The following is a 27,068-nucleotide window of genomic DNA, read 5'->3' on the forward strand; positions in this document are numbered from 1 at the left end:
TTACATTTCTTTGGGATTACTTTTGGGGAAATTTTGCATAAATTGATGAAACATGTGTAATTTTCTGTTATATTAGACATTTAAACAATAAACAACAAATGAGTAACATCTTCATAACGTTGCCACAAGCTGCTTCTCTCTGTGATTGGTCTAACAGGTATCCACACTTTAAGCTCCGCCCCCTGCAGCCAAGTGTTTGTAATCAACACCTGGATCTAATCGGGTTTCACTTCAGCTGATCGTCACAACAGTTTTTATTTGAGCATCAAGTTAACACACATTAGGCAAACACGTCAAAGCGAAACCCATTTACTGCACGACACTTCGAGGAAAGGTTCACAGGTGTGACACAAATGTGAAGGGAGGAGCCAACAGAACAACAAAAGAGAGAGGGAGAGAGGGGGTGGGGGCAGGTAAAATAAGGGACGAGAGGGAGAGACGGGGGAAGAAGGAAAAAGAGAGAGAAGAGAGAGAGAATGAAAGGGGGAGAAAGAGATAGAGATAGGGGTAGAGTAGAGAGGGTGCAGGTAAAACGAGGAGTTATAGGGAAAGGGAGGGAGAAAGAGGAAGAGATGAGACAGGTAAAACAAAGTATTGGAGGGAGAGGGAGAAAGAAGGAAAGAGGGAGAAGAGCAGAGATAGAAGAAAGAGAGAGATTAGTTTGGCTGATAAGGCATGAAGAGAAGGAGGGGTGAGAGGGATATAGGGATAGAGGTAGAAAGAGAAAAGGGAGGGGAGAGATAAGGAGCGAGACAGAAGGAGGGATGAGAAAAGAAAGAAAGAGCGAAGGGAGGAGAAAAAAGGAAGGAGATAGAGAACATAGAAAGAGAAGGGGGGAGGAAGGGTGAAAAGGAGAGAGAGGAGCTGCAACAAGAGGGGGAGAAAGAGAGCTAGAGAGAGGAGAAAGGAAAGGGGGAAAGATACAGAGAGAGGAGGGTGGTTATTGAAGGGGGAGGAGAGAAAATGTAGGAAAGAGAGAGAGGGAGATAAATAGCAAAGGAAGAAGAGAGAGTAGGAGAGATAGAGAGAAAAAATGAAGGAAGGAGAAGGGAGAGGAAGGAAGAAGGGATCAAGTAGTAGAAGGACGCGAGTGAAGGAAAAAGAGAGAGAAAGGAGGAAGGAAGGTAAGAAAAGAGAGAGGAGAGAGGAGAAAGGGCAGAGTAATAGGAGGAGTAGCGAGATAAAGAGAGAAGGTGGAGAAAAAAGAGAAGAAAGAAAAGAGGGGGGGAGAAAGAAGGAAATCGAGAGAGACAGAGTGAGAGAAGGAAGTAGAAGGGGAGGAGAAGAGGCAAGAAAAGAAGATATGGTGAGAGAGAAGGAAGTAAAGAGAAGGGGGAGAGTAGAGTAGTAGGAGGGGGGAGAGAGAAGGGGGAGGAGAAAGAAAGGAGTGATAGAGCAATAGGAGGAGGGGACTGTGTTATGGTCCAAACAGAGCCCAGAGCCGGAGTATAAGACTCTGGTGGAGGAGAAACATGCGCTCACTGCTCCACACGATCATGGCTCTGAATGAGAGAGTGGCTCTAGTCACCGGGGGAGCACAGGGCATCGGGCGGGCCGTGGTCCAGGCTTTAATGCAAAACCAGGCCAAAGTGAGTACAATTTACTCCAGTTTGTTAAGTTTAGCTGATTCACATGTGGGTTTAAGTAGTTTGTGTAGTTTTGAGCACATGCAAAAGCTAAGAGCAAGTAACAGTAACTTTACCTTGTTTCACTGCAGAGATCAATAGTAGCAGCAGTTTGTACAATGGAGTTAAATGTGGTTCACAAAGTATTTAAATCATGATTAAAATGTGGTTGAACCAGGCTGACTAGTGTAATTATAATGGTACTTATCCTAAACCAGATCAAAAGCCCAGGGCAAACCTACAAGGACTAAACCGAGACTAAGATACGTCTAAGCTGGATCTAAATCAGGTCAAAAGCAAATTTAACCCAGGACTAAACCAGGCCCAAACCAGGACTAAGATGGGTTTAACTAAAATCTAAACCGGGTCCTAAATATATGGGTCTAAACCAGGTCTAAACTAGGATTTAGATCAGTCTAAGCCATGTATAAAACATGCAGGTCTAAATCAGGTGTAAACCAGGACTAAAATGAGTCTAAACTAAGACTAAGCCACGTCTAAATCAGGTCCAAGAAGAGTTTGTTGTTGTTTTCTTGGATTTAGCATTCAAACCAGTTTTATATGTTCAAACCATTATAAATGTCTATGTTTAGAAAGTCTGAAAAGCAGGATTACCTATTCTGCCGTGTAAATATGTAAACTGTAATGTTTTTAGTCCAATTTGAAAACTATCGTGTAAAATGTGCCTTATTCATATTCTCAATAATCCGTGACTCATTAGATGAACATAAAATAAGGAACAGAGACACAGTTGAGTGAGTAAAGCACATTTATGTTAAGACTGAGGAGGTCAGATGAGGCTGCAAGGCACAAACCCATTCAAAACAGAGTCAGGTACGGCACGTGTTTACTTAAGCTTGAATAAATTGAACTTTAACTCAAGGAAAAGATCATCAGATAGTGACCGGACCTGGTAAATAAAGCAAAGTACAGGCAGTAAAAGTCACAGAAACTGTTTACAAGAATACCTAAAAGCATTAAATATTCCTATTTTGCCTGACATGTTAGACATTAGAATGTCTAGCAGTCATTTCTATTTAATCTATACTCCATTCTTGTAAAGTGTTTTTTGTTTTGAATTTGACTGTTTGTGTCACCACATTTAGAATCAATGATTTAAATTTACTTTGAATGTATTTATTATTACAACAGTGATGGGTTGTGAATACTAATAACAATACTAAAAACAACTACAGCAGCAATAAGAAGGCAAATTAGGCCTTAAATAAGTGTGACAGATAGGTTTTATTGGATTTAATTGCAAATTAAAGGAGAAACACTACCTTTGTAAACCAAGAGTGCATTAAAACCTCCTCCTCAAACTTAAATGTGACCTATACTACAGTTGGACTCTTCATCTGTAAAATGTTACAGTATGTGACCTGTTTATGAAATCAAACTTTCTGAAGGTACTTTTTTTGGAGCGTAGATTGAAAAGATATTACTATTACTTTGAATTTTGTTTTAAAATGGTCATGATTAGTATTTTTTTAGCTCTTATGATTGTAATTTGACCTGAATAATCACAATTATTGATGAATGTAATAATCTTCACATCTCTATCAGAATAATCCTCAATAATATCCCATAAAGGAATACTTTCAATTGCCCACTACAGGCTACTTTAGATTTACTTACCATAGCAATATTTACTGTGTATTCCCTAGTGACTACAAGCAAGTAAGACAAATATATATATATATATATATATATATATATATATATATATATATATATATATATATATATATATATATATATATATATATATATATATATATATATATATATATATATATATATATATATATATATATATATATATATATATATATATATATATATTAAATGTATTTATTGATACAACAACAACAACAGCAGCAGCAACAACAACAACAATAATTAAAAAAATAATAATAATAATAATATTACTACTACTACTATTATTATTATTATTATTATTATTATTATTATTAGTAGTAGTAGTAGTAGTAGTAGTAGTAGTAGTAGTAGTAGTAGTAGTAGTAGTAGTAGTAGTAGTCTTATTAGTATTATTATTAAATGTTTGTTAAGGCTAACTAAGATGTATTTAAAAAAAAAAAAAAAAAAACATGAGTGAGTGCACTAATGGTGTAATTAACTACCTATGCCTAATAGTACTAGTTAGTCATGTATATGTGGTCCCTATACTGCAGTGTGTTTTCATGGTTTTTATATGTCTTGAACACAACACAACATTCTGTGCCTGTAGCTTCCTCTGTGAGACCACAACTTCTTTAAAAGTCTACTGCAAATAAAGTAGTGTACCCTTAACCTACTTGAGTGCAGTGGAGATTCTCTATTACATCCGTTTGGCAGTTTACTGTGAATGATTACTTTTACATTTCCTTCTTTTTATGATATTCAGTATTTTTATATCATGTGCCCATTTTTAAAAAATTATATTTTTTTCATTCAAATACACCCTGGTCACTGCTACCTATAGCTGATAGCTTTTTTAGTAGCTATGGACCCCAGCACAAAAAATAATCTAATGTTATGTTTTTTAACTTATATTTGAATAAAAGGAACAGTATTTAAGATTTAGATTTTTAAATGAATATTAGTATGACCTATCAGTGTCCCCAGATACGAGGTGTATGTTCAAATCAAATATAGCTTTGGAACAAAAAAACTTTGAACATGATGCTCCATTTATTTATGTTATTGGTCTTTTTTTGGTCTTTTGGTTCTCAAGGAGCAGCCTCTCTCTCTGCCTGTCAGATACTCTCAGTCTTTAACACAGTTTAGGACTAGAGTGAATACTCACCGCTTCTCCCTGGCCTTTATATGTATGTATGTATATGTATGTGTGTGTATGTATGTGTATATATATATATATATATATATATATATATATATATATATATATATATATATATATATATATATATATATATATATATATATATATATAGTCACGAACAAGTGCGAATAAGAGCAGCTCAGTGAGTAAATTCTGGAGGTTCTGAGCTTTCATGTGAGGCATGGCCTGTCCATGTACTGAGAGGGAGAAACACTTGTATGTGTCATCTATAGTGATTCTTTACCATAGGGCTGGGACCCAAATTAAGGGCAACCACCTCCTCGAGGGCCCTACAATCAGTGGAATATAATACATTTAATATGAGATTGGGCCCCGTGTAAAGTTGAATCCCCGAGAAAAGTTTAAGAGCCATTGCTTTGTCTGCAGGTTTACACACAGACAGCCCAGGTTCAGTTATTAAACACATTAAGTGCACAGACTGCATGCTTTCACTGCTCATTTTCTTCTACCTTTAAGGCTGATCTGCCTTATGTGCATAGGCATTCTCTACATAGCTGTAGTCATATTAGCAGTACTGTAGCATTAGCCATATTAGTAATGTAGTCATACTTGCTGTGTGGCAGAAGAGGACCTGCATGTTGCAAGTTAAGGTACACATAATTAATACAGTTGGGAAATTTGTCCACTGCATTTGACCCATCCTTCAATGGATGTCTAGACTGGTCTTGGCTGGGACTACCTTAGCTGGAGGATTTGATCTGTTATGCATGTTAATGGGGGAATCGTGTGCCTGGAGGAAACCAACCCATACACAGTGAGACAGTCAGAATATTCTTGTTGTGAGTGCAAGCTACTTAGCCGCCGTGCTCTCAGTAGTAGTAGTACTAGTAGTAGTAGTAATACCAGTAATGGCATTTTATTTTACAGGTAGCAGTAGTGGACATGAACGCGTCCTGTGGCGAGCAGTGTAAGTTGGAGCTGGACTCTGAGTTTGGGGCCGATCGCTCGATTTTCCTCCAGTGTGACGTCACTAACGCAGAAGCACTCACCGGTAAGTGAACTGTAGCTTTACACCTAAGAAGTGTACTGTTACAGCTAAGAAGTGTAATCTCAGGCTTTACACTGCCATCACTGCAAAATATATCATCTACATGTGGGAAAATGACGTAAGTTTGGAAAATCATGTTGACTACAACCTTGTCAATGCCCAGTCTCATCTGGTCTCTGAAGTTAAGCAGGGATGGGCCTGGTTAGTACTTGGATGGGAGACAGCTGGGTGTACCAGGCGTCACAGTGGGGCAGCAATGACTTGAGTTCATACTGTTGTTGTGTACTTAAAAAAGACACTCCACCTACAGTGCCTCGTATGAATGTGGTGTGTGAGTGATTGGTGTTGATCGGAGGGGCCGATGGCGCAGATTGGCAGCCTCATGTCCATCACTCTACCCCAGGGCAGCTGTGGCTACAGCAATATCTCACTATCACAGAATATGGAGTGCATGGCAAGACAAGTTTATTTGTATAGTACAATTCATACACAAAGTAATTCAAAGTGTTTTACAGAACAAGGAGGGCATTAAAATCAAACAAATCAAAACAAAAATAATCATAAAATTAACATTAAAACAGAAGAGGCAGAATAAAAACCTTTCAGTCAAATGCTCAGCTAAACAGAACTGTTTTGAGCCTGGAGAGAGACTGGAGGTGACTGCTGACACTTTCTCTATGTTTCTGTGGGCCAAAGACAATGACTTCAGTCTTGTCTGAGTTTAGCAGAAGAAAGTTGTTTTGCATCCACACACTGATCTGTTGGATGCAGTGGCAGAGTGAATCCACTGGTCCATATTCACCTGCTGCCAGTGAGACATAGATCTGAGTGTCATCTGCATAGTTGTGGTAGGACACATTAGTGCTGCGTGTGAACTGGTCTAACGGCAGCATGTAGAGTTTGAAAAAGAGGGGTCCCAGGATTGACCCCGGGGCACCCCACAGGTCAGGGACTTTTATCTGAGACATATTTTCCAATTTCAACAAAGTACTCCCTGTTTTCTAAATAGGACTTGAACCAGTTTAGTGCCGTACCAGAGATGCCCACCCAGTCCTCTGGTCTCTGTAAGAGGATCCCATGATCCACAGTGTCAAAGGCAGCACTCAGATCTAACAGGATCAAGACTGAGACTTTGCCTGCATCAGTGTTTAGGCGGACATCATTTGTCACCTTGAATGCAGATTTTTGCAGTTGACTAACCTCATTAAGCACATTGAAAGCACAACGTGTTTGAGTAACAGAATACCTGGTTGTTTGACAGGAGTTGGCTGCAGCCCAGACTCTTGAGTAACATGTTTGAACTTACTGGTGAAAACGAGAATAGTGTCGTCACAGGCAAAGTATTATCCTGGAGACACAGTTCAGTGAGAGTCAGTCAGACGAAACTAGATCCATCTGTTTTATGTAATACAGGTATCTTTAACACCACAAAACAACTCACTGTAAATGATAGGAGTTTATACAATGGAATTATTCAGTGGCTCATGGGAGATAATATAACTAAAGATTTTTTTGTTTGATTCCAGCTATGACCAGAACATTTAAAGGAGCACTATGTAACTACACCACCTGCTTGTTTTACTTATAATGTTCCACAATATGGCATGAAACTCGCATTAGTCTTCCATGGAGACAAGGAGGTAATGTCACAAGACCACGTTTTCTGTGGTGAGACGACTCTCTTCGCCATAAGAATGCATGTTTTTCACAAGCAATTGAATAAATACAACAAATATGATAATTTTTTTTTTGTCTTTTTGACCTGGTTTTGCACACTTTGTTTATAGCCTATCTGACCATCACTCCTTTGCCTAGAATGTTGCACAATATAGCATTAAACTCATCAATCTCATCACAGAGACATGCGGGTGGTGCCACAACACAAAGTTACAGGTCAGATCTGTAGAGAGGTGAGACTGCTCACAATAAAAATATGTTTTTCAAGGTATTTTTATATAAGATATAAATGTTTAATGCCACACTGTAGAACAATAAAAACAAGTAATAACTCAACAGAAAAGTGACATAGTGCACCTTTAAGCATTTTTGTGGCACGCCTAGTTTGTAATGACATTTGATAAGCTGAGAGCTGTGTGTCCTTTGTGTGCTTGCCCTGTGCAAACCGCAGGTATTTGGCTGAAGTTTGGTTCCTCATTTTGTGCATTTGTTTTTAAGTGTTTAAATTTTAACAAGACTCATTGTGTAAAGTGAGACTAAGGCAGAGCACAGGAATGTGACTGCTCAAAGATCAGTTAGAACATTAGAGATACAAGATGAGTAGGGGAATTTAAAGTGCAGGTTTTATGCTCATTTTTTGGTTTGGTAGGATAGCACCTGTGGTAAATATTTATCATAATTTTATATCAGTTAAGTGGCAGTTTGTGGGAAAAAAAAGTTGAAAAGAAAAGTAAACAACCACAGTAAGTTATAAAAAGGGAATATCTGAATTAAATTAAATACAATTTTAATGAAATGAATAGTCTAACCTGTCTTATGCTCTTTAATCAGTTTCAGTGATACAAGAATCAGAAAATGGGGAGTCTGGATAATTTTGTAATAGTATAAAGGATGGGGTTGAATAGTTGTTTACTTTACCCACTCCCTTTATATTATAAGTAGAGAGAGTCAGTTTATTGTTTTCATTTACTTTAATGCAAATCCATCCAGAACAGATCCACTGGCTCCTCCTGACATGAAGGAGCAGCGGCTCTACTCTGAGCTCCTCCTGTGTGACTGAACTGACTGAACAGTATCTTTAAGGGAGCGCCCAGCCATGCTACAGAGGAAACTCAATTTGACCGCTTGTATCCTTGATCTTGTTCTTTCGGTCATTCCCCAAAGCTCATGACCATAGGTTTATATTCATCCCTTCCTCGTTCTACCACTTTAACCTGGTGGAGGGGTTAGAGCACCCGAACGATCCCAGGAGCTATGTTGGCGTTCAACCCAGAGAACGAGAGGGTCGCATCCCAACGACTTTGGGCTTGGTACAAATCTCTTATTGTTGTATCAGCCTATGGGCCAAACAGTAGTGTAAAGTACCTAACCTTCTTGGAGTACTCTGGAAGGTGTACTGGATACTGGAACTTCAATGCCTACATGGGCAATGACACCTGGACCTCCCCGGTCTGAACCCGAGTGGTGTTCTGTTATTGGACTGGCCACAGTTTGTCCATTATCAGCAACATGTTCAAGCACAAGCGTGTCCATCAGTGCAAGTGTCAGCAAGACACCCGAGGCTAGAGGTCGATGATCGAATTTGTTGTCATGTCATCTGACCTTCGGCCGCATGTCGTGGACACTCTGGTGAAGAAAGAGGCAGAGCTGGTGGTGAACTGCGTCTGTTGGTAGAGGAGAAAGCCGTACAGACCTAGCAGGCCCAAGTTTATTGTAAGGGGCTGTTGGGAGCGTCTAGTGGAGCCCTCTGTCAGAGGGACATTCAACTCATGCCTTCAGTAGAACTTTTCCCAAATCCTGGGGGAGGCTGTGGACATGGAGTCTCTGCTTCCATTGTCGGTGTGGTTGTTCATAACTATGGTGGTAAGATCTGTGGTGCCTGTCACGGTGAAAATGTCCTCAACTGGAGACATTGTCAGACAGTGAAAGGATTACTTTGTTGATCTCCTCAATCCCATCATGTCTTCCGAGGAGGAGGCAGAGGGTGGGGACTTGTAGATGGACTCGTCTATCACCCTGAAGTCACTGAGGAGTTTAAAGCTCCTCAGTGGCAAGACGCCGGGGGTAGACGAGATCTGTCCTGAGTATCTTAACTGTCTGCATGTTGCGGAGCTGTCTTGGCTGGCACTTCTTTGCAACACTGTGTGATGGGCGGAGGAGTTCAGGTATTTGGGGGTCTTGTTCTCTGTTCTCACAGAATAATAACAATTCAAAATATTAGTAATATAGTATATAAATATAGTATATACGGAATTCAGAAAGAGAGCTGCCTTAGTGTAGGTTTATTGGGACAATACTTGATACACACAAAGATGTGACTATATATATATATATATATATATATAATATATATATATATATATATATATATATATATATATATATATATATATATATATATATATATATATATATATATATATATATATATTTATATTTATATTTATATTTATATTTATATTTATATTTATATTTATTTATTTATTTACAGAAGCCTTTCAGAAGACAGTAGACCAGTTTGGACATTTAGACATCGTCATAAACAACGCAGGGATCAACAACGAGAAGCACTGGGAGAAGACCATTCAAGTCAATCTGGTGAGTTCAAAGACAGAACTAAACCAGGTCTAATCCCGGTCTGGACTAGGACTAAAGCAGGATTAAATCAAGATCCAAATAGTGTAAGTCAGTAGTGGTAGGAATAATAGTAGCAGTGGAACTAGTATTAGCAGTAGTAACAGTAGTAGTAGTAGTAGTTGCTGTTTTGTTTTAGTAGGTTAGTAGTTTTGTCGTAGTAGTAATAATAGTATGTAGTATTTGTGCTAATAGCGGTATTAGTTTTAGCAGCACCAGGTTTCAGACCAGAATCAGCAATGATAGTAGTAGCAGTAGTAGTAGTAGCAGTAATAGTATTAACGTTAACATTTGTAGCATTAGTACTAATAGCAATAGTAGTAATAGCTCTTGCTGTTTTTGTAGGTTAGTTGTTTTGTAGTAGTAATAATAATAGTATGTAGTATTGGAAGTAATAGCAGTAGTAGTTTTAGTGGTACCAGGTTTCAGAACAGGATCTAGACCAGCGTCCAGACCTGGTTTAAACCCTGGCTCCTGGCTACACATACCTGAACACTTCCTTGTTTTGACTGAACTCACCCATTCATTATGTTATGTCACGCTCAGATCAGGTTACTGTGGGTTAGATCTGCTGATACTAGTACTACTATTACAATAGCAACTACAAGAACTATTACTATTACTACCAACACCGCTAAAACTACATGCCACTGTTGCTGCTGTTACTACTACTTACTACTAATACTAATACTACAACTGCAACTATTAATCTACTACTACTAGTAGTATTTTCTAATAGTTTTTAGCCCTGTAGGCAGAAGGGCAGGTTTGGAGTTTAATACATTTCACATGTTTAACCCCAGTGTCACTATGTGCCTGAGGGGATATACCTGTTTCAAGTCAGTCCAAACCACTAAGACTGCTCCCAATACAATCAATACTAATACTACTATTACTCATACTATTACTATTACTGCTATTACTTACCCCACTGTCACTAGATGTTTTTATGTTCAAACCACTGCTTCTACTAATAATACTAATACTATATACATAAATTATTTCAAGGAATCAGTTGGCTAGGTTTTCTTCTTGTTTACTTAAATCACAAAAAAGTATTGAGACTCAGAACATGCCCACGAGACACCAGGAGGTTAATTACAGATTATAAAAAGCTGCTGATGTCACTGAGTTCTGTGAGCCCATATCAGGTCCGGACATGTTACATACAGAACAACATACTTCCTGTTTATCTAAGGTTATGCTTCACTGCAAAAAAGGAACGTATGTTCAAGTAGCAGACACCAGGTTTAAAGTAGGACTACCCCATCAAAAATAAATGAGGTATTTGTCAAAAAAGGCCATACTACCTTGAAAATATACAGTCTTTTTCTGAACTAAGCAGGCGTGGGTCTTAATAGTTCTACTGCAGACTGTTGTTGTGTGTCCGTGAGCAAGACATTTGACCTACTTTGCCTACATGAATGGGGTGTGGAAGTGAAAAGTTATCTCGTTATCGCTATGGAAATGTTGGGAGGGAGGTTGAGCATTACCAGCTAGATATAGTTGGCCTCACCTTCACGCACAGCTTGGGCTTTGGAACGCAACTCCTTGAGAGAGGCTGGACTTTCCATTTCACTGGCGTTGCCTGCAAGGAGAGGCAGTGAGCTTGTGTGGGTTTACTTATGGCCCCACAGCTTAGCCGCCACGTGTTGGAGTTCATCCCGGTGAATGAGAGGGTCGCGTCCCTGTACCTTTGGGTAGGGGACAGGTCTCTCATTATTGTGTCAGCCTATGGGCCAAACAGCAGTGCGGAGTACTCGGCCTTCTTGGAGTCCCTGGGAGGGATACTAGACAGTGCACCTACCGGGGACTACATTGTCCTACTGGAAGACTTCAGTGCCCACGTGGGTAATGACAGTGACACCTGGAGGGGCATGATCAGAAAGAATGGCCTCCCTGGTCTTAACCTGAGTGATGTTCTGTTATTGGACTTCTGTGCTAACCACAGTTTGTCCATAACGAACACAAGCACAAGGGTATCCATCAGTGCACGTGGCACCAGGACACCCTAGGGAGGTTGATGATCGACTTTGTTGTCATGTCATTTGACCTCCAGCCATGTGTGTTGGACGCTCAGGTGAAGAGAGGGGCAGAACTGTCAACCAATCACCACCTGGTGGTGAGTTGGATCCTTGGATGGAGGAGGAAGCCCAATAGACTCACACTTTTGTGAGAGCTTCTCCCACATGGCTGACACGTCTCTGCAACATCATGTGGTGGGGACTGTACCGCTGGGCTGGCAAAGCAGGGTGGTATAAGAAGGGGGTCCAGAGGGTGTGTTCCAGTTACAGGGGAATCACACTCCTCAGCTTCACTGGTAAGGTCTATTCCAGGGTATTGGAGAGGAGAATCTGATAGTCTAACCTGGGATTCAGGTGGAGCAGTGTGATTTTTGTCCTGGTAGGTGGTAGTGGAACACTGGACTAGCTCTTTACTCCCCATCAGGTCCTCAAGGGTTTATGGGAGTTTGCCCAACCAGTCCACATGTTTTTTGTGAACCTGGAGAAGGCATTCAACCGTGTCCCTTGTGGGGTCCTTTGGGGGGTGCTCCAGGAGTATGGGGTCCGGGGCTCTTTGCTAAGGGCTGTCCAGTCCCTGTATGGCCAGAGCAGGAGCTGTGTTCGCATTGCCGGCAGTAAGTCAGACCTGTTCCCAGTGCATGTTGGACTCCGCCAGGGCTGCCCTTTGTCACCAGTTTGGTTCATTATATTTATGGACAGAATTTCTAGGCGCAGGGGCTAGAGGGGGTCTGGTTTGGGAACCACAGGATCTCATCTCTGCTGTTTGCAGATGATGTTGTCCTGATGGCTTCGTTGAGCCAGGACCTGTAACAGGCGCTGGGACGGTTTGCAGCCGAGTGTGAAGGAGCTGGGATGAGAATCAGCTCCTCCAAATCCTCGGCCATGGTTCTTGACCGGAAAAAGAGGGCTTACCCTCTCCAGGAGGGTGGTGAGTCCTTTCCTCCTCAAATGGAGGAGTTCAAGTATCTCGGGGTCTTGTTCACGAGTGAGAGAAGGATGGAGCGTGAGATTGACAGGCGGATTGGTGCAGCATCTGCCGTGATGCGGTTGCTATATCGGTCCATTGTAGTAAAAAAGGAGCTGAGTTGAAAGGCAAAGCTGTCGATTGACCAGTCAATCTATGTTCCAACCCTCACCTATTGTCATGCACTCTGGGTAACGACTGAAAGGACAAGATTGCAGATACAAGCCGTCGAAGTGAGATTCTTTCACAGGCTTGCTGTCTGCTCCCTTAGAGATAGGGTAAGGAGCTTGGTCACACAAGAGGAGCTCGGCGTAGAGCCACTGCTCCTCCACATCTAGAAGAGCCAGCTGAGGTGGCTCAGGCATCTGTTCAGGATGTCCTCTGGATGCCTCCCTAGGGAGGTGTTCCAGGCATGTCCCACCGGGAGGAGCCCCAGAGAAAGATCCAGGGCACGCTGGAGGGACTATATCTCTCGGCTGGCCTGGGAATGCCATGGGGTCCCACTGGAGAAGCTGGAGGATGTGTCTGGTGTGAAGGAAGTCTGGGGTGAGGGAAGTCTGGGGTGAGGGAAGTCTGGGGTGAGGGACGTCTGGGGTGAGGGAAGCCTGGGGTGAGGAAAGTCTGGGGTGAGGAAAGTCTGGGAGTCCCTGCGTAGACTTCTGCCCCCACAACCTGGCCCCGGATGGATGTATGTAAGAGCCTCTCCACAGATCAACCTGTAACTTGGCCTGGTGGCATCATCTGCTTGGCTGCATGGAGTTTAATGCCATACTGTGTAAAATAGCAGGCAAAGCAATAACATCTACATCAGAAAGGTTAAATAGTTCACTTTTATCTTGAAGAAAAAATATTTAAAACAAGTCAGAAATCTTTTGAAATCTGTCAAATAACCTATTTCCATATGGATAAATAAATAAACATGACCTTTCTATTTTCCACAGACATCAGTAATAAAAGGAACATATCTGGGGCTGGAGCACATGAGCAAAGAGTACGGCAAAGCAGGAGGGAGCATCATCAACGTGTCTTCTATGGCAGGTAACACTTAATCTGGCTCACACCAGAATGACATGTATAGTACTCTGAATTGAGTTCTACTCATGTATGAATCTGGAACGGCTCTTGCTGAAAGTGATCGGGGAAGGCGGAACGTCATGGTCATTTGAACATGACTGGCCGAAGTGTCATAACAGCTGAACAAGCCAAAAAATCTAACTTTTGTTCCACCCAGTTTCATGAGAATCAGTTACTGTGCAAGATTAGGTAATGCTCGCACAACCCCATAATTTGTCCTGGTGGGTAAATACTATAGCATGTGTTGGGTTTAAAGCCTGGTTTAAAATACGCATTAGAGTCACAACACTGATGCCTCAGCACTGTTTAATGATTGGCTGGAGGTGCTGGGGTTTAGGTAGTGACCATTGAGATCAGAGAGAATCATTTTAGATTTAACCCAATGGGAAATGAAACTGCTGAAGTTGACAATAAGTTGGTGTTTGACTTTTTTGACTTTTGTATAAACTAAAGTATAACCCTTAATATGTCAACAGGACTGGATGTTCCAACCACAAATGTCCATAATTACATATTTATTACATGTTTTCAAAATGTACTCACACTTTGCAATAAGTACTTCTCTGTAAATGCCCTTCACCAGATCCGGTCATTGCAGCTCAATCTAAGCCAGGGGTGTCCAAACTAAGGCCCGGGGGCCAAATGCGGCCCTTGGACCAGTTTTTCTTGGCCCTCAAGCCTCCTGCTGAACTGGCCCAATTGATCATAAGCAGTACCTTTAACAGCAAATTAAATTATTTCTGCCACTATCACCTCAAACATCACATTGCATTGTGATACAGACCTAAAATGAATGTGTTTCAAGCTTTATGAATACACAGTGGCTCCGTCAAAGCTGTGTAAAAAGCACCGCGCTGCATTGATCACTGGTCTGTGGCCCTCCGCTTCGAATATGTTTTGAGATGTGGCCCTCGATGAAAAAAGTTTGGACACCTCTGATCTAAGCCATTGATTTTAGCCTCATTTGAAAGAATTCTCCCCTATGCACCAGCAGGGGGCAAGAAAGTGTGCTGTGTCATTTTTAAAGAATACAAATTATGCTTTTTTCTGGGTAAACAAAGGTCGTCAGTTTGTATTCTGTTCATTGTTAAACACAATATTAAAATGTAATTGAATTGAAATTTTAGAACCCACATGTGTGACAGAGAATCTGTACTTATAGAATAAGTACAAGTATGTGGAAATCAGTGGGCGAGGAGAGGGGGCAAGTGACACATGAAATTTGCTAATGCAGGATTACTCAAATTGTATGAATTATCAAAATACAACTCTGAGACAGCTGATGATGAGGGAGAACCATTACATCACAGTCAAAGGCTGATACAACTTGATTTTATAGAATACATCTCCTTTTAATTTTGTTATGAATTTGTTTTAATTTCATCATAATGTAATCCCTGTTTGTTAACAAATACCAGTAAATCCAATTGTGGCCAAAACACTAAGTCCACCTTTTTTCATTAATTAACTGTGTAAATGGTGTTTTAATAGCATTATCTACTGTTCATATTCATCTGGCGCAAACTAAGTAAATTTGCAGCTTTCTTGTCAAAAATGCCTAAATCTCAGTGTGTGCTGTTTTCAGTGGCCTCTGCGATTTCCAGTAGTTGGTGACATCACAAAAGACTGACCTGATTAGATCCAGATGTTTCTGATTATAAACATTTGGCTGCAGGGATGCAGTTTCTTTAGTCCAGAGGTACTGTCCAGTTTAGCAGCTCTATTTGAAAAGTGGTCATGGGCAGAGTTAAGTGCGTGTTTAGTCCCTCTTTAATGTTTCAATTAAAGCAGAACTAAGTCATTTTTAGTGATAGAGCTCTCCCTGCTGCTCCCTTAGGACAATGCATTGTCAGGGAACCTACTCAAAAGTGTTTTGTTTTTTTCTATTCTTTTCTTTTATGTTTTATTGTGTATTGAAATAAGGCAGTATAATCACATACAAAAATTAAACATTTTTAAAAAAGAGACAGCATTTTCCAAGAGAACTCTCTTTTTTTTTTTTTTTTTTGGAGAGGAGAGAATAGATGGACACTTACCTTGAAAATGACTATTTAACCATCACCACTTAAAATGGTGTTTAACAATGTTACTTAGTTCTGCTTTAAAACGTTGATCAGTAGGATTACAAACCCACATAAGATATTCTTAGTGCTTTCTGGTCCCACAGCTGGTCTGTGCATTCAGCCTTCAGAGTTAAAGGAAATGCAGTGTTTTTACAATGATAACATCAGTCTGTGGTTCTATTCACATAACAAACAGGGCCTGTCCAAACATGGTCACACACCAGCTAGGAATGCATGAGGACCTCTAGACACTACTACATGTAATTACTGTTTAGCTCTTTGCAGATATTATGTTAAACTGATGCAGTGTTATACTGTTGTCCCCTCATCAAAAATATATCTGGAGTTGTATTTTGCTTCATTCACACATGTTAAACACACAAACCCTCCAGGTTTAGGTTGTCTTATTTTCTCAAATCTAAAACACTCTGTTCCACCTTGTGATGTCATGTGGTAATACAGGAAGTGCTCCACTGTGTTTTTAAACTCCATACACCTTCATTAGAATCATTTGGATAATTTCAGGCATGGAATTGCCCATTTTCTACTGAACTGTTTTTAACTCTAAAACTACTCGAAGATTATTCAAAACTACTTGAATCATCTTATGTTGGAACAGCACATTTTGAGCCTTGCAGATGTAGACAGACAAATAAAGGCTTACTCAAACCTGTGTGAATGAAACAAAACACAACTCCAGGTGTGTTTTTGATGAGGTAACACTCTAACATGACTGAAAGCTCACATGACTCGATTTCACGTAATACCGGATCTTTATTCCATTCATCTGAAGTCATTTTCTTTGAGCACAGAAAATGTCCCATTCCCGTTCTGGACGTAGTAAAGTGGATCAAGTAATAGTGAAGTTTATGCAATCAGATACAAAATGAGACCAGTGCTGGTAACATGGTACAGATGTGTGTCATTGGATGTAATCAGTTTGACAAGAGTTTTGTGCTTGTGAATATTTGAGTTAAACTAAAACATGAAATGATGAAGTAATTGTCCTGAAGTCATCTGAGGACACGAGCTAGAGTCTGATTAAAAACAGACTTTATTTATTTATTCAGTAGAGTAAAACTGTGATTCTTAATGTAATTCTCACTACAATGTGATGCATATGTTAAAAGTAAATAGGTTGCATTCACGTGACATCACAACATTAAGAATCCTAAAGTTCAGATTTGTTGGTCTGGTTTATGGTTAATATCTCTGTAAATACTAAGCCTATCCACATGAAACAAAAACTGCCACAAAGTTCTCTGTTTTGTTTTTTTTCATAATAGCTTCAGTGGCGCAATTATTCAACTGCGAATATGAGATTGTCAGTTGAAAGGGCTTAAGGAGGGGGTATTATGCAAATTCGACTTTATGGAGCATTGTTCCCTCGTCAAAAACATGCCTGAAGAGGTTTTAGATGTCATCCGAGCATGTTTGAGTAATTTAGCGGTTTCTCCTAGGCCCCATTTGAACCCTCCTTATGGTTAACTATAAGATTCTGTACAATGCTCAGCCCACAAGCCTACGAGATGCACGCTGATTGTGTTGTGACAGCGCGCTGAAGGGGGAGTGACTTAGCGGAGAGGAAAGGGAGGGGGGACTCAGACCGTCAAAAACAAAAGTGAAAAAATTATTATACAGGCCAACATTTGTAGATTTTCTGTTAGTATACTTCATCTTTTCTATTGTGTAAAAGTATTATTGTGTGTTTTTCCGTAGCATTCCTGCACTCTCCACATCAGCCTGTTTACACTGCCACCAAACATGGAGTCATCGGCTTCTCCAGAGCTATGGCTGTAAGTCTAAAATGCAACTCACTCTGGGATTTATGGTTGTGAAATATGATCTGCTTTGTTTTATCTAAGGCAGGTGATTGACCTTTTTTGAGTAGATTTTTAAATCTGTACCTGTACATTGTAATTCTAGTCATGTAATTGGTAGTTACATTTTAAGTAGGGCTGTCAAAAGTATTGAAATCAGATACTAATAGATACTAAAACTAGTATTGAAACTCATATCGATACTCATTTGATATAAGGCCACTTGGTGAACAAAAGTACTTTTTTTTATTATCATCATGGTATCGGTATTGAGTATCAAGTCTATTTAGTATCAAAATTGAGTTTGAAATTTTAGTATGACGACAACACTAATTTAATTTAAGTTACAGAGTGCTTGTGTTGATAGTTGAGTACATTATTAGCCAAGCAACTACTGTACTTGTACCTAAGAATATCAGTTCCCTTTCCACCCCTGAACTAACAATAACTCTCCTTGCCTCCTCCTCTCTCTTCCTGTTTCTACCCTCCTTGTCTCCTTGCTCTCCAGGATGCCTCCTCGTTAGGGAACTATGGCGTGCGCATAAACGTGCTGTGCCCAGCCTTCGTAGACACTCCTCTTCTTCACTCAGTGGAACATGAGGATAATATGGGAAAATTTGTCAAGTTTAAAGACGATTTCAAGAAAAGTATGAACCATTTTGGAGTCTTAAAGTGAGTATTTAAAGTATTACTACTACTTCTACTACTCTTTAAAATATACATATACAGTCGACACGCAAATCAAATACAGTTAAAATATGTCCATTAATCAAGACTAAAGCAGGACCGGGACTAACTTAGAGCTCAACCAGGTCTACACATGGACCACTGCAACAAAATCATCTAACACACCTGTCAACCTGGACTAAACCAGATTTAGAACTAATCAGGTCTCATCTGGTCTTTCAGAGAACCAAAACACAAGTGGATCAGGTGGTGTGTATAAGCAAGGACTAAAACAGTTCTAAACCAGGACTAAACCAGGACTAAACCTGGATTGAACCGGGACTGAAGCAGGACTAAATCAGGACTTAATCAGGACTAAACTAGGACTCAACCCAGACTGAACCAGGACTGAACATAATCAACACTAAACATCTACAATGAAGTGAGAATTAAAACAGGACAGACCAATAAAAATTTCAACATCCAGATCTTGATGTAATTGAGGTTTGAGCTTGTTTCTTTATAAATAAACAAATATTCAAATTTGTTATTTTCAAACAGATGTGGTCTTTGTCTCTGATTTTTCTTCAGAGAAAATGTGGAAATCATCAAATCAAATGTAAACTTTGACATGTGTTTGTGTTTGTGAAGAAGTCAATAAAGTCCTGTTTAAACCTGAGTTAGAAGAAAGGGGCGAAGGAGGGAGAGAAGAGAGAGAGGGGAGGAGGGGGAGGAGGAAAGAAAGGAAGTTGATGCAAAAGTATCAGAGAGAAGGAGGGAGAGCGATAAGGAGAGACAGACTGGGGGAGGAAGGGAGGTAGGGGAGTTGAGGAAAGAGTGGGGGGGGAGAAAGCTATAGGAGAGAGAAAGGGAGAAGAGACAGAGAAAGCGAGTAAAAACACGGGAATAGGGGGAAAGTGAAAGGGGGAGCGATGGAGGAGTGAGTGAAGAAGATACAGAGAGGAGAGGGGAGAGAGACGGACGCATAGGGAGTGGTGTTTAGGTCCTGTCAAGTGAAAAAGGCAGTGAAGGGAGTCAAAGAGAGCGAGGGAGGGAGAGAAGACACAGGAAGAAGTGTTTAGCCCCTGTCAGAAATATCGATAAAGAATAATTTACAGTCTTAGAAGGCTGAAGGCATTAGATCCAGACAAAATTTAAACCAAGTAAGAAGTAAGCCATTTTTAAAACATATTTTCCTCTTCTGAAGTAGATTTATAGAATTTTATTTTTATTTTGTGTTTTTGTCTTCAGGCCGTCGCTGATTGCAGATGGAATGATGACGCTGATCACAGACGACTCTCTCCACGGAGCCGTCATGAAAATAACCTGCTCCAAAGGAATCCACTTCCACACATATGAACCCATGTCCACCTGAGACCTGGACTAGACCAGGACTGACCCACGACTAGACTGGGACTAAACAAGACTGAACCAGGACTAAAGCAGGACTGAACCAAAACTAGCAGGACTAGATCAGGTCTAAAGCGGGACTAGACCAGGACTAAACTGAGACTAGACCAGGACTGAACCAGGACTAAAGCAGGACTGAACCAGAACCGACCAGGACTAAACTAGGATTGCTCCAAAGGTCTCCACTTCCACACAAACAAGCCAATGTCCATCTGAGACCAGGACTAGACCAGGACTAGACCAGGACTAGACCAGGACTAGACCAGGACTAGACCAGGACTAGACTGGGAGTCAACCAGGACTAAACTGACACTAGAAAAATAATGAAAAAATAAAAGATTGAAAAAATACGGAATGAACAAGAACCAAACAAGGACCAGGTCTGGACCCATACCGCCCCCTTCAGGCCTGATATTAGAATAAAAAAATCAAACACTTTCAAATTAATCAACTGTAAGATTCTAGATGAAAATAAAATATCAAATTTGAAGGGGCCATAGTTCAGTTCTACCAGTCTCTGTGGTAATGAGGTAAAACTTGCACATTTGTAACTGTTTAAAGGTGCACTGTGGAACCTTTCTCTTCAGGGTCTGTCATCTACTTGCCTTTATGTGGATGTTATTGTGTTGCCTTGAATGTTCCACAGTATGGCATTAGACATTGGCTATTTTATTGTAGAGGTTTTAAATACCTTGAAAGACATGCGTTCTTGTGAGTGGGCTTGCTTCTCAGCAGGTTTGACCTGTAACTTGGCCTGGTAGCGTCACTTGCTTGTCTCCATGGAAACAGATACATTTAATCCCATATTGTGAAACATTGCAGGCAAAGCAATAAGATTTTCATGGACCCTCCACCAGAAAAGCTCCATAGTGCAGCTTTAAAGCCATACTAGATGTTTAAAGGGAAAAATGTAAATGTTATGGTTTGGGGATGTGGATAGGTTTATTTATCTGTACTGTACTAATATTGTACTGTACTAATGTAGACATTTATTTGAATAAAATGTGTTTTTGATAAATACTTTTTGTTCATTATCCTTCATGTCTCTCTATTTTCCTTTCCTCCCTCTCCCTTTCTCTCTATTTCCACCTCCCTCTTTACTTCCCCCCTTCTTCCCTCTACCCACCTCTCTTTCTTTCTCTTTTACTTTATCTCTCACTCGGTTTCCTCCCTTTTCATTTCTCTTTCTCTCCCCACTCTCCATCATCCCCATCTCACACTCCCACTCTAGAGTTGTCGCCCTCTGCTCCCTTTGTCTTTCTCTTTCTCCATCTCTCTCCCTCTCTTTCTATTCATTCTCCTCTGCACCCTCCCCCTCTCTCTCTGCTATTCTTCCTTCTTCAATTTTGTCCTCTCTGAAATCTGCACAAACATTTCTCTTTTACGAGTCCAGTTTAAACGGTTTAAACACAAGTCTGCAGGAAAACAAGAGCGTAGATGGAGAGAGAGACAGAGAGAGAAGAGGTGAGGAGGAAGCAAGAGAGGGAGGGTGTGAGTGAGATAAGAGTGGATAGAGTAAGGAGAGAATAGGAAGGTAGAGAGAAGGAAGAGAGGGGAAAAAGAGAGAGAAAGAGGGGTAAAGGGAGGGATGAAGTGAGGAGAAAGGGAGAAACAGGAGAGAGAGAAAGAGAGAGGGGAAGATAAGAAAATGAAAGAGGGAGAGAGACGAGGAGACCGAAAGAGAGCGCGAGATGGACAGGCTGGGCAACGGTAAGAGATAGAGAATGGGGACGGAGAGAAAGAGATGGAGAAGAGAGATGGGAGGCAGAGATGAATGAATGAGAAGAAGAGAGAGAAGTTAAAGGGGGAATGGATAGAGTAGAAAGGAAGAGAAAGAGAGGGAAATGAAAAGACAGAGGGGAGAAAGAGGCAGCAAGCAAGAGAGAGAAAGATAAAGAGTGTGTAGAGAGGATGAGGGGAGAGGGGGTGAGAGGAGAGAGAAGTAGAGGAAAAAGTGAGAGACAGACACAGTAAGAGATGGAGAGAGGTTGGGAGAGAGAAAGAGGTGGGTGGAATAGAGGAGAGAGAGGGAAAAGAGAGAGGGAGGGAGAGATTTCGTTAGAAAGACAAGGAGAGAGAGCGGGAACAGGGTCAAACCATGTCAATGAGCACCTGAAGCCAAGAAAAACGTCAACAACTTTAGTCCAGATGAGAGATTCAGGAGAGATTCAGGAGTCCAGGCGAGCTGTGGGTATTGTATGATATGATCTGCAGAGGAGAGAATATACTTCAGTGTATACCTGAAGGACAAAGACAGCCAAGAATTCTGTGGGAAAAGGCAATCAAACTCCCAAAACAAATCCCATTTTCCATAAAGGTAGACGGCGCAACTTTTCGGGAGGTGGGCCAGCCTGCTTGTCTCTAAATAAATTGTATTAGTTTGTGCAGAATACATTGTTCCACAGTATAGGATTAAACATCTCATAGATCCTAGACTCAGGCTTGCAGCTCCACAAACCTGACTCCTCCTTTTTGTTTCCATGGAAATGTTGTTGCTTTGGCTGTAATATTCTACAGGATGGCAAAAAAAATATTTCTATCTCTACAGAGAATGTTCCAAGATATGGTTTTAACTTTGTATTTCAATGAAATCATGTATGCAATGTTCCACCTCCAGAGTTAGTCCAAGATTCTTTTAAGATCATGACTTACCTCCTCCTCCTCTCCACTGCTGGTCTGACCCCTGGCACTATTATAGTACTCACAATAGGCCTATAAATTATAATGGGCTCTAAATCACTGCTAATGTGCCGTAGACTGTGTAATCTGATTAACACTGCATTGTGAGAAACGGAGAGGAAATGACCACCATTGACCTTATTCCACCCACTTTTGCCTCTAAATGCCACTCAACTGCATTTTCTTTGTGGTGATTTCAATGGAGAATTTGACATAAGTTTCACCACTAAAATATGATGTAAGGTGGGTTCATTTGTGGAAAATGTTCTATGTTCATGTGAACTAACAAGTCAACATTGCACCATTCTCTAGGAGGCTTTAAAACGCCTCTGTAGTCCCTATTAAACTTACTTGCTGTTAAGATCAGCCCCATGTAGAATAACACAACCTGATTGACGGTGGAATCCGTGGCAACACACATCGCATCATGCATTTTATCTTTAATGCAATTTTGGGAGTAGGTTGTGTTCAATACATTTTAAAATGTAATGTTTCAGATGGATAGGGGTCTATGTAGCTCTATGGGAGATTCATTGTTTTTGAAGAAAATGTCCAATCTGAAAAACAAATGTTATCGGCCTACCTATTATTTGTTGAGGGATGGGTCAACATGTAATGGCCATATTATTCTGGATACATGAACTTGTTTTATTACAAACAACCGCTTTGGTAATTATAATTTTAACCATCGTTCCCCATTACTATCAATAGTATTTGCTGCCCAAAGGTTTTTTTTTTTAAAGACGGTATAAACCACAGTTAAACCAGGACTAAATCAAGACAGGTCTAAACCAGGAGTAAACCAGGTAAAGGTGGCTGACCTACAGACTGAAACTGGGTTATATTAACAGCTCCTCTGTCTGCGTCCTTGATTGATCTTTGCACACTATTTAAAGTATCATTCATATACAAAATAATTTTCACAGACAAACACATAATGCACAATCTAATACATAGCTTTAATGATCCATTTTTACAACAGTGCAATAAATTAGCTTTATTTTTACCCTGTTTGTACAAACCGCTGCTAGAGGAATGATGCACAGTGAATGAGTAAGCTCCTGACATGAAAGCGCCGATCTACAGTTAGACCCAATGTAGTCATACACAGACCATAATGATAGAAAGAATGGAATCATTTTCACTGAATTATCATGCCATATAAATATCAATAATTAAAAAAAATATATTAAAAAAAACTATAAAAAGCTGAAGGAGCAATGGTAGTAATGTATTGTTTGTTAACAATAATACAATCAAATTAAATACACAATCTTCCAAAAAATTAAAAAGTGCATTGATTTGAAGAATAATTTATAATAACTTATAAATTACATTGACTTGATATTAATAATAATACATTTTATTTTTAAGCAAATCTCAGAGTGTTAATTGTCCAGTGTATGAGTAACTTAGGCCTAACTAGTTCCTTTACTCGAACCATGTGTCAGATTTGCTGCTGTTTATGTGCAGTCTTAAAACACTACAGGCTGTGTGTAATGTAGTGACATGGTCCCTGTGGCTATTGTAAACTCTCCATTTAAAGGTCCTATATTGTGCTGCAACAACTTTTTCAACATGTTTTAATATTGTTTCCTTGACACATGTGGAGTTTTCATTCACATGTTTGAGTATTATTTAGTCTCCCTGTGCATACCTCAAAACACTCTGAAAACACACACTTCCAACTTGTGATGTTATCAGCTGGTATACTCCCTAGTCTAGACTACTGGTAATTATTTCATTTCAATGCTTAAATTGCTTTCAAAGATATGCGTCTAAACATTGAAGATAACAGATATTGTTTTCGGCCCATTTGAATTGCTTTCTACACGTTTGCCTTGCTACATATAGAACCTTTAAATTATGTAAAAGTGTTTTGGATTTGTTTTAGAAGGGATTGATGCGTAATCCTGTGCCCAGAGGGGAAAATGGGTTGACTTTGGCCCACATCAGAGCATCGTTCAGAGATATGGCCGATTTACCGTCCTCCAATAAAAACACTGGGCCCTGGAGGAAAAGGAGAATCTACTTAAACAGTTACATAAACAGACAAATGAAAAAGATGCAAGGAAATATACGGTAACCATGTCACTTTTCTGGTGGGGTTTCCATCACCATGGAGATGTTGTTGCTTTACCTGAAATGTTCCAAAGTATGGCATATATGTTGCATTTATTTAATTGCAGGTGTTATTGTTCAAAAGTACTTGCTGTGAACATGATCAACTCTCCATAGAAATAAGTTCCTGCTTCTTTCCATGGAGGTAAATAAGTTTAATACCCAAATTGAGAAATATTCTAGGCTTAAAGATAACTTCTCCATGGTGACAAGCTGAAAGACACTCCACCAGAAAAGATACAAAGTGTACCTTCAAGTTTTTTTATATATATATATTTCTTGAGATATAAGAGCTGCAAACATGATATGATGCTCTTTCATGATCACTGTAAATTCTTTTGTGACTAAAGGGTATTGACCCACTCCTTGTAACTTTAAACCAAATTCTCATTTACTTTTTATCATTTTGATTGAGTATTCTTTACTTGTTCCTTGGAAATATAATTCTTAGTTAACACCTAAAACGTCAACATGCAACAGGTTTATGTTTAATCTCAGTATAATTGCTGTCTCCTCTGCACATAAACCTAAAATGGGTACAAAGTGTGTTATTCACTTTTGACTGAACCCCTCTGACCTGTATCCTGTGTCCGGTGAAGCAGGAGGGCTGGACATCGGAGTGACTTGGCAGATTGGATCCAATCACATAATCTGCTCCATGCAGGACTAACACAGCTGAGGAGGGAAAGAACACACAAAACTCACCCAACTACTCCAGGGTTGTCCAAAGTATCAAAAAGCAGACTTTCACGAAAAGCTTGAGAATGATCTTGAACTATGTCAGAACAAGTCTAAGACTAGTATATGCCCATGGACCACTACCTGGATGACCGAGGGATTACACAGATACAAGACAACACGGTAACATAAAAATAATGTAGAAGGATTTGAGTTTGAGTGTTTTTAATTATCATTGTCGTATCAGAATCGGTATTGAGTATTCAGCCTACTACTTAGTATTAAAATCAAGTTTGAAACTTTAGTATTGTGACAACACAACTTTGTACTTTTGAGTAAAATTTGGTTGGCGGTGATTAAAACTAAGTCACGATATAGTTTGAATTGAATTTAAAGTGTGGTCTCTGCACTCCACTCCAGCTTCCAGTCATATTATGCTACATTGTGCAACCTGTGCAAGCTTTGAAAGGAAAAAATTAAAAAAGAGCAAATTAATGTGGCAAGGACAGAAATTAAAGATTTTGGGATGTATCTAGGCCCCGGTCTTAATGGTGCAGTAGCACTAACGAGGGGGCGAGTCCAGGTTAGACTCCTGCAATCTACACGATGTTAACACTGGTGTAAAGAAGCTGTTCTTGGCCTCTGGTGGCTGGAGTGGGACGGTGCAAGAAGACGTATGGTGATGACATTTGAGCCAATCTGTGGCATTTAAAAATCACTGCCAGTGTGGATGATGTCTGCAATCTCTGCTTCATTGTCAAGCAACAAAAACAGTTGTGAGCATTTTACAACGGAGAAGATGATGATCCTCCGCTGTAAAAATAAATAAATACAAATTTTTATATCCAGGTGTTTTTGATGATCATATTTCTAGTTTTTACTGTACATATAAATGTACCCATGTTTTACCTGAGTCTGTGGGCTGTAGTCTCTGCTCCAAACAGCTGAACTCCTCCCTTTGGCTTTCTGAAGGAGAACTACAACACAGACAAGAAAACATAAATTATATTTAGTGATAAACTACATACATATATAGATCATTATTTGACATTATGTAAACAGCAACAATGACCTGAAACAACTTGATAATAGAAACATGAGTTCCCATTCCCAGCTGCAGAAATAACTCTCTGCTGTGTTTGTCCAAACCCGTTTTTAATTATTGGACCTCAAATGCAGAACAATACAGGACTGCTCAAATATTCCCTGACTAAGCCAATGATGAGGTAAAACTATTCTGATGTAGTTAAAAGGCAAGCCAAGGCATTTTTTTAATAATATGTCTCAAACATCTAAGCTTATACAGATCCTCTAACATTTGCATTTCGCTCACTTCTGTTGTGTTCACGTTCAAGAATTTGATGATATCATGATTTCAGATGGAAGTATAACTCTTGGAGATTCACTGTTTTTGGGAGAAATATCTAAACTTATGATCATAAATGTTGCACCTTCTCATTATTTGCTCCACAAACTGGCCATATTAATCCTATGGCCTTATGTTCTTTCAAATGACAACAATCACATCTTAAGGGTTGAATAATGGCACCACTTTCTGAAGATACTTTGAAAAAAGAATTAAACTTTTGATCACTTGAGCTGAACTTTGTGCCAGTTTTTGTTTGATGTGAATAGGCCCAGTAATTACAAAGATATTAACCATAAACCAGGCAACCTGAGCAGCAAATTCCACCATAGAATGCTCTCCTGTCCCTCCGCTCAACTTAAACTAGAGACAATCTACAATGTTATGATCACATGTAACTTTCTCTCTGCATT

At 39.8% G+C, this 27,068-nt stretch overlaps 2 protein-coding genes across 3 annotated transcripts in view; one reads left to right on the forward strand and one right to left on the reverse strand.

Moving 5' to 3' along the window:
- The first annotated feature begins 1,375 nt into the window (after positions 1 to 1,375).
- On the forward strand, positions 1,376 to 22,069 carry hpgd (15-hydroxyprostaglandin dehydrogenase). Of its 2 annotated transcripts, XM_055229818.1 has the most exons (8): positions 1,376 to 1,589; positions 5,359 to 5,482; positions 9,648 to 9,754; positions 13,720 to 13,816; positions 17,635 to 17,711; positions 18,244 to 18,407; positions 19,653 to 19,779; positions 20,031 to 20,783. In XM_055229818.1, exons 1-7 carry the CDS (start codon positions 1,473 to 1,475, stop codon positions 19,774 to 19,776), a joined length of 810 nt encoding a protein of 269 aa, XP_055085793.1. In that variant the 5' UTR covers positions 1,376 to 1,472; the 3' UTR covers positions 19,777 to 19,779; positions 20,031 to 20,783. The 2 variants fall into 2 exon arrangements, with proteins under 2 accessions (XP_055085793.1, XP_033830236.1); XM_033974345.2 differs by having other exon boundaries at positions 1,378 to 1,589; positions 19,653 to 22,069.
- Positions 22,070 to 24,334: 2,265 nt separating this feature from the next.
- wdr17 (WD repeat domain 17) overlaps positions 24,335 to 27,068 on the reverse strand; it is a 38,793-nt gene continuing 36,059 nt past the window's right edge. The window contains exons 30-32 of the mRNA XM_033975364.2: positions 26,199 to 26,266; positions 25,189 to 25,286; positions 24,335 to 24,500 (exon numbers count right to left, since the gene is read on the reverse strand). Coding sequence (XP_033831255.1) covers positions 24,381 to 24,500; positions 25,189 to 25,286; positions 26,199 to 26,266 — 286 coding nt within the window. The 3' untranslated portion in view covers positions 24,335 to 24,380. The remainder of the gene's footprint in view (positions 24,501 to 25,188; positions 25,287 to 26,198; positions 26,267 to 27,068) is intronic.

This window comes from Periophthalmus magnuspinnatus, chromosome 1 (genome assembly GCF_009829125.3).
Source record: "Periophthalmus magnuspinnatus isolate fPerMag1 chromosome 1, fPerMag1.2.pri, whole genome shotgun sequence".
Classification (NCBI taxonomy): Eukaryota; Metazoa; Chordata; class Actinopteri; order Gobiiformes; family Gobiidae; genus Periophthalmus; species Periophthalmus magnuspinnatus.